Raw genomic sequence first — 15,946 nt, forward strand, 5'->3', positions numbered from 1 at the left:
TGTTAAATAAAGATACCCACCTTGTCCTGATTGCTTTAGTAATTCTACAATATCCATTCTCTCAACTGCTCTCAAGGCTTTTACTACTTCCTCTCGTTGGTTCACATCTGTTCCTTGCTTACATCGCCATTGCACCAGTGATTCCATAGTTGCTTCTACAGTCAGAGCTGAAAACCTCCTCTCAGTTTGTGATAGTTCAACATCAGCAATACCAAGATTCCTACAGAAGTTATTCCAATCTGTCGTCTTCTCAGAAATTATCAGGAAGTCCAAGTCTGTTAAGCATCCTGTAAAATTTTAATTTATTATATAAAACACATTTTGGTTGTTTTTCTATTAATATTGAGGTGCTGAAATCAAGTAACATTCCTGAAATATGTAATTAATAATAAACAAATAACAATCTTACTTAAAAACAAAATTAGCTTTAGCTCTAAAATTCTAAAAAAAAATCATTTTTAAATATAAAAACATATAAAGAATAGTAAGCAAATACCCACCTTGTCCTGATTGGTCTGTAAACATTGGAACTTCAAAACTGACATCATCTTTGTATTCCTTTCTTTTACACAGGCTATCAGCTAAATCAACACGTCCTTGTTGTTTTAAAGCCTTGATCATTGTAGGTAGTTGATGTGCTTCTGCATGTTGCCAGCTATTTTTCCATTGCACCAAAACTTCCATCATGGCATCTTCTACATGTTTGTTTTCGCCTGTAATTTTACTAAAGTTTTCCCATTTGAGTCCAAGGCGCACTGCTAATCTTCTCCAATTTTGACCTAAATTGTCACAGATGAATAGCAGATCTTGATCATCAATACAAACTGTAAAATAATGAGAGAGAAAGAGAATGCTTTGATAAAAATAATAAAATGTATTCAATTATATCATAAAAAAGCATTTTGTTTTATTACAAAAAATAAATCATTAGTAAACATTCTATTATAATGCCAGTCAAAAATAATTTTTTAAATCATAATAATCCATGAGCCAATTACTAATTATTTTCTATGATAAAGAATTACAAGATAACTAAATATAGCATACATGATTAAATAATCTCTCTAAACTATTGAAAAAAAACCCACCAATGATGTTGATATGTTTCAAACCCAGGGCTTCAAGCTTTCATAGACTGAAGTCTATACCATTCAGACAAACAGCTAGCTTGCAAAAACCATTAGTATATGTCAATGCTTTAGAAGCCCTTAAAATATCCCAATTAATGGCATAATCAACTTCATGAATTATTCATGATTTCTGAAAATGATGAAAAAGTAATGATGCCAGCATTCAGGCTATACATATGAATGCAATATACCTGAATGTTTGATAATCTGTGGCAGTTCATCCTTAATGTATTTCTCAAACTGCTTAGCAAGATCATTACGGCCATGTTGTCTTAGTGCAGTGAATAATACTTGTTGCTGATTAAGGTCACTACCAATGTTGCTCCTCCAACGTTTCAGCATCCTTGCTGTAGCTTTATCTGCCTGCTTTTCATTATCAAATATAGTATTCACCTTAGACCATGTAAGCCCCAAACGAACACCAAATCGTCTGCAGGAAAGATCCATCTCTCTGGACACTTTGTCAATAGTTAGGTCATCCACATAGTCTGTATCAAAAAGCAAAATTATGAATCAATTGTGTTTTTAATCCTATTAAAAAAGTAGGTTAAACATAATCATTATTTTATCCTAATTGATACCATTGTTATCCTTGACATCTGACATCTTCCTTAGTTTACTAGATCCTTTAACTTTTGATGTTTTATGAGCCTTAGCAACGGTATCGGTATCGTCAGTATCAGATTCTGGATCTATGTCCTTCTGTCTACCAGCTTCCTTTGAGGGAGAAGCTAAAACGACAAAAAAAAAACAACACAGTTTTAAAATAGTGATAAAGTTAAACCAAAATGTACATTTGCTTGTTTTGTATTTTCATTTTGTGTATTATTATTCTGTCTAATTAAACTTTATGTGACAAAAAAATTGTGATTTGCACATATATGGACATAATAATGATCATATCACTACCATATTAGGTCACAGCACACTTTTTTTGTCAAACTAATGTGATAGTGTAGACAGAGCTTCTTTTAGATCTAATACTGTATATGCCGTTATTTTAGTGTGCAGAATTTGTTGTGATTTACCATTTTCTTGACGTTTTCATTTGTTGATATTGCAGACACCGTTTTAGTTAAAAGTTATATTCTAGCCTAGTAGACCTAATATATCTTAAATTAAATTATGATCTCTTTTGTATTAAAAAGGTCAAATATAAAGCGTAGAAATGTAGATGGCGTGTTTTTTTAAAACAAATCTATGCCTAGGCAAGATGCTGTATTATTTTCTGCCGTAGGTACATCTAAGTTCTAATGTAATAGTAAACTAAATTAGTGTTTCTATATCTTTTATTATTTTTAGAATCACAAACCTTCTACTGGCATCGATCACAACAATACTGATGTTCGTGAGTTGCTAATTTCTTGGTAAGGTCCCAATCACGATATATTAATTATAAATAAAACACTTAATTTTAATGTAGTAGTTATTTAAAATAAATGCACCAGATTGGTATTTAGTCAGGAATAAATCTCTACCATCAGCTGTACCTTTGTTATCTTTCTTGAGGGAAAAGAATGTCTTTACGCTACGAGTAAAAGTAAGTCTTGAAGTAGAAGTTTGTGCATCACTGTCTACAACCATGCTTTGCTTTGTACGAGCTCTCAATTTAAAAGCTAAATATAAATTAATAACAAACATTTTTAAATGTACATTTAAAAAAAATCATCTACAATAATATTTGATAATATTGTAATTATTACATTTTTTATTTCTAATGATGATTTATTAAATCATATCATCTAAAAGGTGTTTTCAGTCATTTATGGTTTGTATATAATTGTTAAAAGATTATAATCTTTATGTAACTCTTTATAATGCAACAATATACACAATTAATATTCATGTTAGATATACAACTGGTAGATTTAAACATTAAATAGTTAATTTAAGGTTAGATCAACTATTGGTGGTTTGAACATTAACTAGCCAACTATTGGTGAGTATGAACTAATTTAAGGTTAGGTCAACTATTGGTGGGTTGATCATTAGTTAGCCAACTATTGGTGAGTATGAACTTATTTAAGGTTAGATCAACTATTGGTAGGTTGATCATTAGTTAGCCAACTATTGGTGAGTATGAACTAATTTACGGTTAGGCCAACTACTGGTGGATTGAACATTAGTTACCCAACTATTGGTGAGTATGAACTAATTTAAGGTTAGGTCAACTATTGGTGGGTTGATCATTAGTTAGCCAACTATTGGTGAGTATGAACTAATTTAAGGTTAGGTCAACTATTGGTGGATTGAACATTAGTCTAGTAGGAAGGAGGGGTTACCGTGCACCCCCATGATGTATTTTTTTAATGTACATTTTTGTAATCCTGAATATATACAATTAACATTTTTTGATGTTCCCAAGACGAAATATTGTCCCATGGGGTTTTTTGGGGGCCATTTTGGTGGCCATCTTGGATTTATCAAAATCCTAAATATAGACGGTACTTGACAAAGAGTGATCATAGAGGCCTGATTTTGGTCTTAAATTGTTCAGAATATGCACATTTCTATGTACTATAATGAAAAGTTTTCGTTCAAAATGGCCGGAAATGCCACTTTTGACCTTTGACCTTGTTTTTACATAAGGGTCATATCTCGGTAACCCCTGGTCATAAAGATTTTATTTTTGTCATAAATTGTTCAGAATATCCATATTTATATTAGCTTTAATAAAAAATATTTTTGAAATTTGGCGGGAAATATCACTTTTGACCTTTGACATTATTACACGACGATTTTCACAATAATTTTGACTATTTTTGTATTCGTTCTATATCTTGACAACCAGTGGTCATAGAGGTTTGATTTTGGTCTTAATTTGTTCAGAATATGCACATTTCTATGTACTATAATGAAAAGTTTTCGTTCAAAATGGCCGGAAATGCCACTTTTTGACCTTTGACCTTGTTTTCACCTGAGGGTCATATCTCGGTAACCCTTGGTCATAAAGATTCTATTTTTGTTCAGAATATCCATATTTATATAAGCTTTAATGAAACATATTTTTTAAATTTGGCGGGAAATATCACTTTTGACCTTTGACATTATTGCACGACGATTTTCACAATAATTTACACTATTTTTATATTCGTTCTATGTCTTGACAACCAGTGGTCATAGAGGTTTGATTTTGGTCTTATATTGTTTAATATATGCACTTTCCTATGTAAGCACTTTCCAGTAATTTTGTATCGGCTCTCGACTGCTATCATATGGCTTTAACTGCTTTGGTCAACCTGAGTCGTCAACCTTCTATTGTTGTGCACAGACAGCAGCGCAAACTTAAGGAAATCAATCCGTTCATCATCACTGTTACTAAATCCTTCTAAATGCCTAAACACCCTAGTCCAACAATACAATTCTCTTCTTGGAAATCTTCTTGACAAACATGCGCCTGTGGTTGACCGTAAAATCACTTTACGTCCTCATGCCCCATGGTACAACGACCAACTTCGGAGCGAGAAACGTCTAAAGCGTATTGCAGAGAGAAAGTGGAAGAAGTCAAATAGCAGTACTGATAAACAGTCTTATCATCGTTCCTGTCGTGACTACTCATTACACCTTACTGAAGCAAAGAAACAGTATCACACTACTCGTTTTCAGAAATGCGATCAGCGTAACCTTTTTCATCTCGTCAACGAACTTACAGATCCAGGTGATGGTTTTGCCTTCATATGCTGAACCAGATGCCCTCACTGAAGAGTTTGCTGATTTTTTTAGAGATAAAATTCAGAAGGTCAACGACCATATCTTTGTCAGTTCAAGTGTCGATTTACCTCCGGAACCTGCAGTGCAATCACCAGCTACTTCAAGTCTGGAAAACTGGGATGTTTTAACATCAGAGAACATATTGGAAGTAATCATGGCATCTCGCACACGATCATGTGACCTTGATCCTCTTCCTACATCCTTGCTGAAAACCCACATAAATGAGCTCATAATGTGTATAACATCCATTATAAAAACCTCATTTTCAACAGGTAAATTGCCATCACACTTAGAGCATGCCATCATCACTCATATAATTAAAAAACCTAAGCTGGATCACAATATACTTGCTAACTACCGGCCGATCTTAAACATTTCCTTTCTTTCCAAGGTGCTTGAAAGAATTGCAAGCATACAGCTTCAGAATTACCTTGCAGAAAATAAACTTATCGGAAACTGCTGGAATAGTGCATACAGGGCCAACCACAGTACTGAAACAGCACTAGTCCGTGTGCACAATGATTTGATTTGGGCCATTGATACTGGTCACGAAGTTCTTTTAGTTCTATTGGAATTCTGCTGCTTTTGATACTGTCAACCATTCTTTTCTACTTCATTGTCTCAAATCAATGTATGGTATCTCTGGCAAGGTCCTCACTTGGATTGAGTCGTATTTAGTTTCTCGCACATATGCCATTAAAGTGCGTTCCATTTCATCATCACTCAGTTTGTCATGCGGCGTTCCTCAAGGATCCGTTATTGGACCCCTTTTTTTTACCTTATACACCACTTCACTAGAATCATTAATAAATGCACATGGTCTAAACTGCATGCTCTATGTTGACGATACACAGCAGCTGTATTTGGATTTTTCACCCTGTAATCTTCATAATACAATGTCTAAAATCTCTGCATGTTTGAAAGACATACACACATGGTCATTCAATCATCTGCAACTTAACATACAGAAGACAGAGCTTATTCATATTACATCACAATTCCGAAAATCTCTGCCATTGCAACCATCTTCTGTATAGAACTTAAACCATCCCCAGAAGTTCGAAATCTTGGGGTTTACATGGATTCCCACTTGCGGATGGATGCTAACATGTCATTCTGCTATGGTTGGGATTAGGAAGATTGGTCAAATTCGTAGGTTTCTGGATAGGGAAACAACTACACGACTTATGCATGCCTTTATATCATCACGTCTGGACTACTGTAACAGTATTCATGTCACACTGCCCAAGACTCTACTTAGGAAGTTACAGATGTTACAAAATAGTGCTGCTCGTCTAGTGTGTGTGTGTATCTTGCATGAACTGCACTGGCTTCCGGTAAAGGAGCGTGTCAACTTCAAGATATTGCTACTCACATATAAATCTCTTCATGCCCTTGCACTGAGGTACATCGACAATGTTCTCACTCCACAATCATTATGTCGCAATCTTCGTTCCAATTCTCAGAATCGTCTTGTTCCTGCTAAAGTGAAGACCATCTCATATGGTCACCGTGCATTATCTTATGCAGCTCCTATGCTTTGGAATTCTCTTCCAAACTACATTAAAGATGCACAGTCGGTGGCTCTTTTTAAGAGGCTTTTTAAGACTTATTTGTTTAATAAAGCATATTAATCCCCTTTTTCTCCTTTACCATGCCACCTAGATTGTTTTAGATCTAATTTAGTAGGGCAGGAGGAGTCTGAGTCCGGGATGACTGAGACACAACTGGTGCTGACCGGGGTTCAATTAGACCGATCTCTGGTTAGCGATGAAGGTGTATCCCCTTACTATATCAGAAAATGTGAGTTTTGAATAGTGACTTAAAGGTGCTCAATAATGATGTTTGTTTAATGTTCAAAGGTAGGTGGTTCCAGAACCTATGTCCAGCAATACTGAAAGTCCGATCTCCCCAACTATGTTTGCGCCTCGGAATATCCAGTAGCACCTGATTACTAGATCTTAGTTCTCGCTTTCTCTCCTTGATTGTCAATAATTCTGAGAGGTATTGAGGAGCGCAACTATTTAGGCATCTGAACACCAGCAGCAGGATCTTAAATTGAACGCAACTCCACTCCAAATATGATCGCCTCGGTCTTTTCATCATTAAGCTTGAGGAAGTTTAAGCCCATCCATGTCTTACTCTCAGCAGTGCAGGCTTCTAAACGTTTTACGGCAGTCAGAATCTCAGTCTGACGAGGCCTGACATAAACATAAATTTGTATATCATGAAGTTGGCCAGGAATATGTCCTCTATACATTTGACCCTGGAGGGTTAAATGAAGGCACGTCCTCTTATTTGGAAATTTCCTGATGTTTAAAAGAAGCATGTGGTCACCCTAGGTCCGTTTTACACTGGTATGAACCATGGGAATGGTGACAGGACAGTGTTCAATGGGTTTTAAATGAGTAATTTATGTACACCTTCATTATACAGTTTTATTTTAAAAACAAAAAAATTCTTACTATATAAGAATTTTGTGAAAATTGAGGTCCTCACTCCTGAGGATGATCAAAGCATATTGATCGAAACGTCAAGAAACTCAACAGTTCTTATCAGAACTAATATACGTGGTGTACCGCAAACTTTATATTAAAATTGAGGTCAAGGATTAAATGTGACAATACTAAAATTTATGACCATTTCTTGAAATAAATATTCATTAGAGTGGATAGAAACATGTATGATTTTAACAATTTAAGATAAAAATAAATTCTTTATAACCAAGGGTTACCGAGATATGACCCTCAGGTGAAAACAAGGTCAAAGGTCAAAAGTTGTATTTCTGGCCATTTTGTATGAAAATGTTTTATTATAGTACATAGGAAAGTGCATATTCTGAACAATATAAGACCAAAATCATACCTATATGACCACTGGTTGTCAAGATATAGAGCGAATACAAAAACAGTCTAAATTATTGTGAAAATCGTCATGCAATAATGTCAAAGGTCAAAAGTGATATTTCCTGCCAAATTTCAAAAATATGTTTCATTAAAGCTTATATAAATATGGATATTTTGAACAATTTATGACAAAAATAAAATCTTTATGACCAGTGGTTACCGAGATATGACCCTTATGTAAAAACAAGGTCAAAGGTCAAAAAGTGGCATTTCCGGCCATTTTGAACGAAAACTTTTCATTATAGTACATAGAAATGTGCATATTCTGAACAAATTAAGACCAAAATCAAACCTCTATGACCACTGGTTGTCAAGATATAGAACGAATACAAAAATAGTCAAAATTATTGTGAAAATCGTCGTGCAATAATGTCAAAGGTCAAAAGTGATATTTCCCGCCAAATTTTAAAAATATGTTTCATTAAAGCTAATATAAATATGGATATTCTGAATAATTTATGACAAAAATAAAATCTTTATGACCAGGGGTTACCGAGATATGACCCTTATGTAAAAACAAGGTCAAAGGTCAAAAGTGGCATTTCCGGCCATTTTGAACGAAAACTTTTCATTATAGTACATAGAAATGTGCATATTCTGAACAATTTAAGACCAAAATCAGACCTCTATGATCACTCTTTGTCAAGTACCGTCTATATTTAGGATTTTGATAAATCCAAGATGGCCACCAAAATGGCCCCCAAAAAACCCCATGGGACAATATTTCGTCTTGGGAACATCAAAAAATGTTAATTGTATATATTCAGGATTACAAAAATGTACATTAAAAAAATACATCATGGGGGTGCACGGTAACCCCTCCTTCCTACCCTAGGTGAGTATGAACTAATTTAAGGTTAGGTCAACTATTGGTGGGTTGATCATTAGTTAGCCAACTATTGGTGAGTATGAACTAATTTAAGAGGGCAACTATTGGAGGATTGAATGATAGTTTGCTTAAGAATAAGACTTAGAAGTAAACTCAGTGATGTTTACACCCTTGGTTTCATTCAGGAGGTTATACAGTCTTGTCAAAGACAGCGTCAGGATGCAATCACATTTTTACATGAATGATGCAAATATAATTGTTCAATTTCAACCTCATATCTGGATTGAAGTAAAGAGGCCTTTTTATTTTCCTATACTTCTACTTCATCCTATTTTTTTTAAACAATGAGACACTTATACATGATTGATAATACAGACACAAATTATCTACCTTTTAGTACATTGTCTCCAAACAGTTTACAGTAACGTTTCACTTCCATTCCTCTGCTTCCACATGGCAACACATCTTGGTTAAACTTGCGTACAACATGCATATGAGTAGGTTCACCTTTTGAAGCACACACACAAGGAATGTACATCTTTACTTCAAAACCATGTGCACTCTTCTCACTCAAAACATGCAATTCTTTTTCAAGGAAAGTAAGTACCTAGAAAATAGAATAGTTTAATTTGATGATGAAAATGAAAATTGCTAAATAGAGCAAATAACTTGAAAGCTTGTTTCAGAAGAGGCCTAAAAATATTCAAACAAAATAAATTATTCCACTTGTAAAAGTACAGTACAACAACTTGGGGATCCTCAAAATAAATTTTTTTAAAATGTGTACTTAACTGTAATTTTCAAAATTTGCTTTTCCATTATCAGAAAAAATTTAGTTTTAAAATTAAGCAACAAATAAGCCTATTCATTTTTTTATAGAACACAAAAAAGTGACATATTTATTTGTATATTTTTATTTCACAGCCTCAAGTGTTTCGTGTTTTAAATAAAGTAATTATTACCATATAATAATTTTTTGATCATGTTTATAAATTTTTAAATGGTGTACAAGAAGGCTCAACAATTTTTTTAGTAATTCTAGCCTCATTAAATAGGACAGCCAATCGTTCTTATGCAATATACTCTACACATAACTCATAAAAATGTCTTGTAAACTAGCTTACCTTCTTACAGATGCTAGGTTTTGGATCATCATCTTTGCTAACAGCATTCATGATATTCGTTCTAACTATTGTTGTCTGCAATATAAAAATGAATGTAATAGTTGAGTTGTAGTTGTTTTATTTTCATTTATGTTTTCATTCATTAAAGCAATTACTATAAGCCTTACAATATGATAATATAACAACACAAGATGAAAATAATAGTTAAATAAACTGTATAAAAAACACATTTTAATGTAGCTATATTTGTTATGGATATTCTATGTTTTTTGTTTGTCTGTCCTGTCATGCTCAGTGTATATTATTTATAATTTGTATTAATTTTTATTCAGGTGGCCAAAAGGTTGTATTAGCATTTGCTCTTTATTTTAGTCTCCTTCTATGTTATATCTTAAATAGATATTTAAACAGAAAATCTGAAACTAATGATGTTTCTATTAGAGTTTTAGAATTTTGTTCCTGGGATGATATTTGGTTTCTCAGTTTTAGTGACAGTAATATAGCATCCTGACCAATACGTATTATCAATTTATCAAGTCTACCTGCAACAAACGGCAATTGTTGATGGTAGCTACGTTAAGAATGACAAGATGATGGCCATCAACATTCAGTTCTACATGCTCATAAGACAATGTAGGTTCAACATCTTTCATTTGAAATTCCTCGATAAATTTAGTTGCAACACGTTGAAAGAGATCATCTGGTAGGTAGCCATCAAAGTCATGAAAGAGAGAAATAGCACGCTTCTCTTCATAAATAGCAGCCTTTGTATCATCACGTTGGGGCTTTAGGCGTGAAAGAACATAGAACGTTTGTCTAGCATCCTATAAAAAACAAACAAACATGTAGTAGATGGAAAATACTATTATGCTTGCAGAAATAGACAATAAAAAAATTAAATACCTTTTTAGTCTTTTTTTCACACATTAACCCAAAGGTTTGCATTAGAGACACAAAGAAGATAATCATCTCATCTGACTCATCCTTCCACATATGCCGTAACAGACTTTCATCTAATTTACCCTCGTTTAAATTTCTCCACAATTGTTTCAGAGATTGCTAAAAAATATAAAAGCACCACAAAAGTGTAATTTGTCATGCAAGAAAGTAATTCTTCTGGTTATTTGAGGGGCATATCAACACTATGGCTAAACCTCTATTAAGCAGGCAGTTTTTTTAATCTTCCCCAATAGAGGTTCAACAATAATCTGTTTGCAAGCATATTTTTTAGTATTAGAATATAATAGAAATAATAAGGTGAAAGCTTTGTTCTCTAGTTGACATTTTTACAGCTAAATTCATCACATTAAAAAAAACTAGACATGAAACTCGTCACTTTGACGAGTTAGTTATCCGCACCACGACAAACGCCACGTGCACGTCATACGTTGGAATATTGCACACAGATAAAGATTATGGCATTATGACAAGAACTGAAGAATATGATATGCTGTTAGTGCTGAATTCTGTCAATTTTGTGTCATATAGTATATACATGCAAACAGTATAAGCTGTATACATATTACATACAGTGTAGAATAGGTGAAATTACGGGACCCGCCATTTATTCCAATTTTTAACATGGCGACGGTATCAAAATGAAACACTTAAATAGCAATTTCAGAAGGAAATTATCTCAGGAACAACATATTAACGTGTAGAAGAAATTTGAATACCTAAAATATAGATGCGCACCCTTTTAAATGTGATGAACTATTACGCAAAATATGAAAATACGACTTTTTTTATTCAACTGGCCATATGATGACGTCACAACATCCGATTGGCAAAATGTTTACATGAATTCGTATCTACAATCCAATAGCTTCCAGAAAACGTTTTAATCGTGATTATCACATTTTATTCTTACGAGCTATTACAGATTAAAATTTACTGTAAAGATGAAATTAATGACCCACGTAATTAAAATTTTTAGGCATGATGACGTCATAAAAATTAAAATATTTTTATCTCATGCTAAAGAAAGTTGATTGAGCTACACAATATATAAATGTAGGAGAAAAAGGAATACAGATAAGCGTGATGCGCTCCATTGAATGTGATGAGCAATAACGAAAGAGACAAAAATCCTATATTTTACATTCGTGTGGCCATACGATGACGTCAAAATGTTTTTTTAGCCTTATTGATGCATGATCCGATATCTACAACTCATCAACTTCTAGATTTTGTAATAAAAATAAACGGTTAACGGTTTACTTTAGAAACTATGACTGTTTAAAAAAAGACATAATTTTGACGATTTTTTAAGCTTTTTCATAAAAAACGCGCACGAATTGTCTAATTCAACGTGTTCGTATGGCGTTATTTAAACTGGAAAAGGTCTAAATTGTTTTCAAAATTACTAGGAAAGGCTTGAAAAATATAATTCAAGAGAAAAAAATATGTTTTTAACGCTACGTGCGTACCGCGCGCGTAAAAAATTGCGCGCCCGTGGGAATTTTTGACATGCTCAAAATGACAAGAAACGCGTAAAAAGTTGATCAGAAAATAATTTTGCGCATTTTGAAATTTTAAATGCGTGTGCGCGCGTAACTTCTTGTGAAACATGCCATTTTTAATCCGTAGAAAGTTTGCCCCTGATATGACTTAAATTTTGTCAAAGTGTCAATACTAAATGACTTTTGGTTTTTAATCTATGATCAATCATTGAAATTCATAAAATTGCGCGTAGGTCACGTTGCGCAACTATGACGTCATTCAAAAATAGGAGGTGCACAACTTCACGTAAATGCCCATATGTTGTCAAAGTTATGAAATGTTATGTTTACACATTTTAGAGGAACACGACTCACAAAAAGGAAGGAAGGAAAGAAGAATAATACAGAAAAAAAATATTGATCTCATACAATAACAAGGAGTTATCCGCTTGGTATACCAAGCGGATAACTAATTAAAAAATTATCACAAAGTTTAAAACCTACTGATATTCACCAATGTTTGACACCACTCAAAGAAGTGCTAACCTGAATGTTGGGATCTATAACTGTGATGATTGTTTTAAACTTGTCAACTACTGCCATCAAATCTATAACAATTTTTTCTCTGAGGATCTTATCATCTGGGTAGAACAGAATTTCGCCGATGTCATGCAAGTACTCAAGAAGCAGTTTTCTATCAGTTTTCTTACAACGAGCAAGTAAATCATTAATCTAAATATCATAAAAAATGTTGATTAATTACAAACTATTTTTCTGTTGATTTTTCTATCATTTGCATTGTTTGGAAGTTTAACCTACATGTTTAGCTTGTGTTGTCTATATGCTTTATTTATATCAGAGATAATACTAAATGGCTATCTTTATTTCTTTATCATTCAAGGGTTAGACTTGAAATATTTCTATAATTGTTAGTGTAAGTAACAATATCATAAACAAACTTGTATCTGATGCACTTTAAAATGTAGGGAACCATGTTTGATTTACTTAAGTTAATGCAATTCAATGCAACAATCAGAAATACAGGGTTAAATATGTGATTACAAAATAAGGAATGTAATGAATGTTAAACATTGATTATTAAACCATCAATTATCAATTATTAGTGTCAACTTTTTGCTTACTCGAAACTGAGGACAATTACTTCAGATCAAATAGTTGAAAATAAGAAAAATAAAAAAATATATTTATTCTAACCTCAGAAGTTGGTAGATATAGTTTGTCTTTTCTTAACTGTTGTATTTCCTGTAGTATTTGCAGCCATTTGATTGGCAAAGTTCGAATCATCATCTGGGCAAATTTTTGTATTTGGAGGATGATTTTAGAAGCACCGCTCTTTTCAAATGGGACACTGTTTTCAATGGTAAAGAGCTCTCCTTGATACACCATGTCCTCAAATGGTTTTCCTTCCAGGGCTTTCCAAAGTATATTCTCTATTTCCTTTACCTAAATAAATAAATAACATCAAATTGGAATTAAAGAGTGGATTTAGAGCCGGCAGATGTAGAGCCGGCAGATTTAAGAGCATAATATTAGCATATACTGTATCACCAAAAATCAAATTCAAAATGTGTTCTAAATGAATATTTGAAATTTCCTTCGTTTTATTGTAGGCCTAACTGTTTAGGTATCCCAATAAAATTGCACATGAGGGTAGCCTTTCACTTTTTAAATCGCAACATTTGGAAGTCATGGTATGATTTTGATGGTAAAACATTTTATTAAGAAAATAAAAAATGTTGTTTAAAAGTACTTGTTTTAATCTTTGAATGTGTTTCTAATTAAAATTAAGTTAATTTAATCAATTAATGAGCCAGCATAGTACAGTACTGTAGTATGTGCATGTCATGCACCAACCTGATTACATAATAGTATTTTAATTTATTTTAATTTATTCTGGTATATAAAAAAATGAAAATATTGTATTACAAAAACCGTAAAAATGGTACGAGCAAAGAAAAATATATTAAAAGTATTGAATTACATATTACAAAGCTACTATTATAACAATTTTTGGGAAAAATACACATAAAAATATAACCATCGTCAAGACAAACATATTATATAAAAACCAAAAAATTAAGCATATGGATGATATGAATTATTTATAAAAATATATAATTATATAACTATGCTAGATCATGTCTTGTCTTGAGCACTTTGTGGATATGTGTGCTTTATAAATCATATTATCTTATCACCTATATTGCATATTGCGAAGTAATGGAGACAAGAGTCCGCGAACATGGTCTTGTGGTCCCTGGTCGCTATGTCGCTACTTGTGGCCGAAAACAAATCGAAAAAATATTGATTGTGAACTGTGATGGGTTGTATACTCTTAGCTAGATCAACTTTCGTATGCACTTTGAGGTCCAGAGAATTTGACTTCAGAAATTGGTTTAGGATGGTCAAACAATCATTATTGGCTTGGTTACATTTTGAAAATGTGGTGAAAGGTCAAAAGGTCAGGGTGAAAGGTTATCAAACTAAACACCAGTAGGTCCTTAAATCTCGACAACCACTGGTCACAGCGAGGTAATTTTTGTTTCAAATTGATCAGAAGGTATACATTTATATTCAGTCTAATGGGACATTTTAGTAAAAAATGACCGGAAATGCCATTTCTGACCGTTGACCCACACCCCAGGGCATGTATGTATCTCCGTAACTACTGATTGTAGACACTTGAATTTGGTCTTAAATTGTTTGAAATAAACATTTTGTTATTTGTTGAACATTTTTAAAAATGTTACAAAAGGGGTCAGGGTCAAATGAACAAATATAAATAGATACTTGTATCTTGGCAACCACTCGTCGCAGCAAGTCAATTTTAGTCTCAAAATGTTCAGAAGGCATGCTTTCATATTCAATCTAATGGGACATTTTAGTCAAAAATTATCAGAAATGCCATTTCTGACCTTTGACCCACATATCATGGCATCTTCATATCTCTGTAAGTACTGGTCGTAGAAACTTAAATTTGGTATCAAATTGTTCGAAATATACATATTTACATTCATTGTAATAGAAAATGTGGTTAAAAGATGAACAGAAATACTATTACTAATGTTTCAAACAAAAAACATATCTCTACATAACTTATCCTTAGACAGTAATGTTATGCAATAACTGATACTTTAAATTGTTTCAATTTCAAGTACTATAGTTATTGCTGTCCCCAAGAACATTTTGATAGAAACGTCAAGCTCAACAGTTCTTTTCAGAATGCTAGAAGTAACTTGCCATGTGTATCCGATTAACCGGGCATTTATTGTTCAAAAGGGTTTTTAGGGGAAGGGGAGGCATATTTATTTGGGGTATAATATGGTAATATGTATAATCAAATAAATACCACCTAGATGTAAAAAAAAATACAGCACAATTAATATCAAAAAGTGAAATTGTAGATTATGGTAGTTAATGTAATGTGTTGTGATACAATTATTGTGTAAATGCATGTGGCGGGCGTATTCCACATGATGTTCTATTGGAGGGAATGGTGGCGTTTACTTGAGGGAGGCTTTTATTCAAAGCGGGTGTTAATTCGAATAAATGCTCTAATTTTAATAATTATAATTCGTCTCTCAACTGATAAAAGGTACTTTACATGATTCGTTTTCTTCTTTATGCTTTGTAACGAAATTTTTCTGTCTTTTAACCCCCTCGTCGGGGAGCCTAGGCCCCCCCCCCCCCATTCACTTTCGCAGCTTCAGCGCCTAGAAAACCGCGACGTTCCATTGACCATTAGTACATCGGAGGGCTATTATGCACTATGCATTCATTATTG

At 33.2% G+C, this 15,946-nt stretch overlaps 1 protein-coding gene across 1 annotated transcript in view; it reads right to left on the reverse strand.

Moving 5' to 3' along the window:
- LOC144835448 (uncharacterized) overlaps nucleotides 1–15,946 on the reverse strand; it is a 257,525-nt gene that overhangs the window by 2,468 nt on the left and 239,111 nt on the right. Inside the window, exons 12-21 of the mRNA XM_078690533.1 lie at nucleotides 12,688–12,873; nucleotides 10,604–10,759; nucleotides 10,243–10,524; nucleotides 9,701–9,775; nucleotides 8,967–9,183; nucleotides 2,621–2,746; nucleotides 1,712–1,861; nucleotides 1,322–1,618; nucleotides 501–824; nucleotides 21–287 (exon numbers count right to left, since the gene is read on the reverse strand). Of these exons, the coding sequence (XP_078546659.1) occupies nucleotides 21–287; nucleotides 501–824; nucleotides 1,322–1,618; nucleotides 1,712–1,861; nucleotides 2,621–2,746; nucleotides 8,967–9,183; nucleotides 9,701–9,775; nucleotides 10,243–10,524; nucleotides 10,604–10,759; nucleotides 12,688–12,873 (2,080 nt within the window). The remainder of the gene's footprint in view (nucleotides 1–20; nucleotides 288–500; nucleotides 825–1,321; nucleotides 1,619–1,711; nucleotides 1,862–2,620; nucleotides 2,747–8,966; nucleotides 9,184–9,700; nucleotides 9,776–10,242; nucleotides 10,525–10,603; nucleotides 10,760–12,687; nucleotides 12,874–15,946) is intronic.

This window comes from Antedon bifida, chromosome 2 (genome assembly GCF_963402885.1).
Source record: "Antedon bifida chromosome 2, ecAntBifi1.1, whole genome shotgun sequence".
NCBI lineage: Eukaryota > Metazoa > Echinodermata > Crinoidea > Comatulida > Antedonidae > Antedon > Antedon bifida.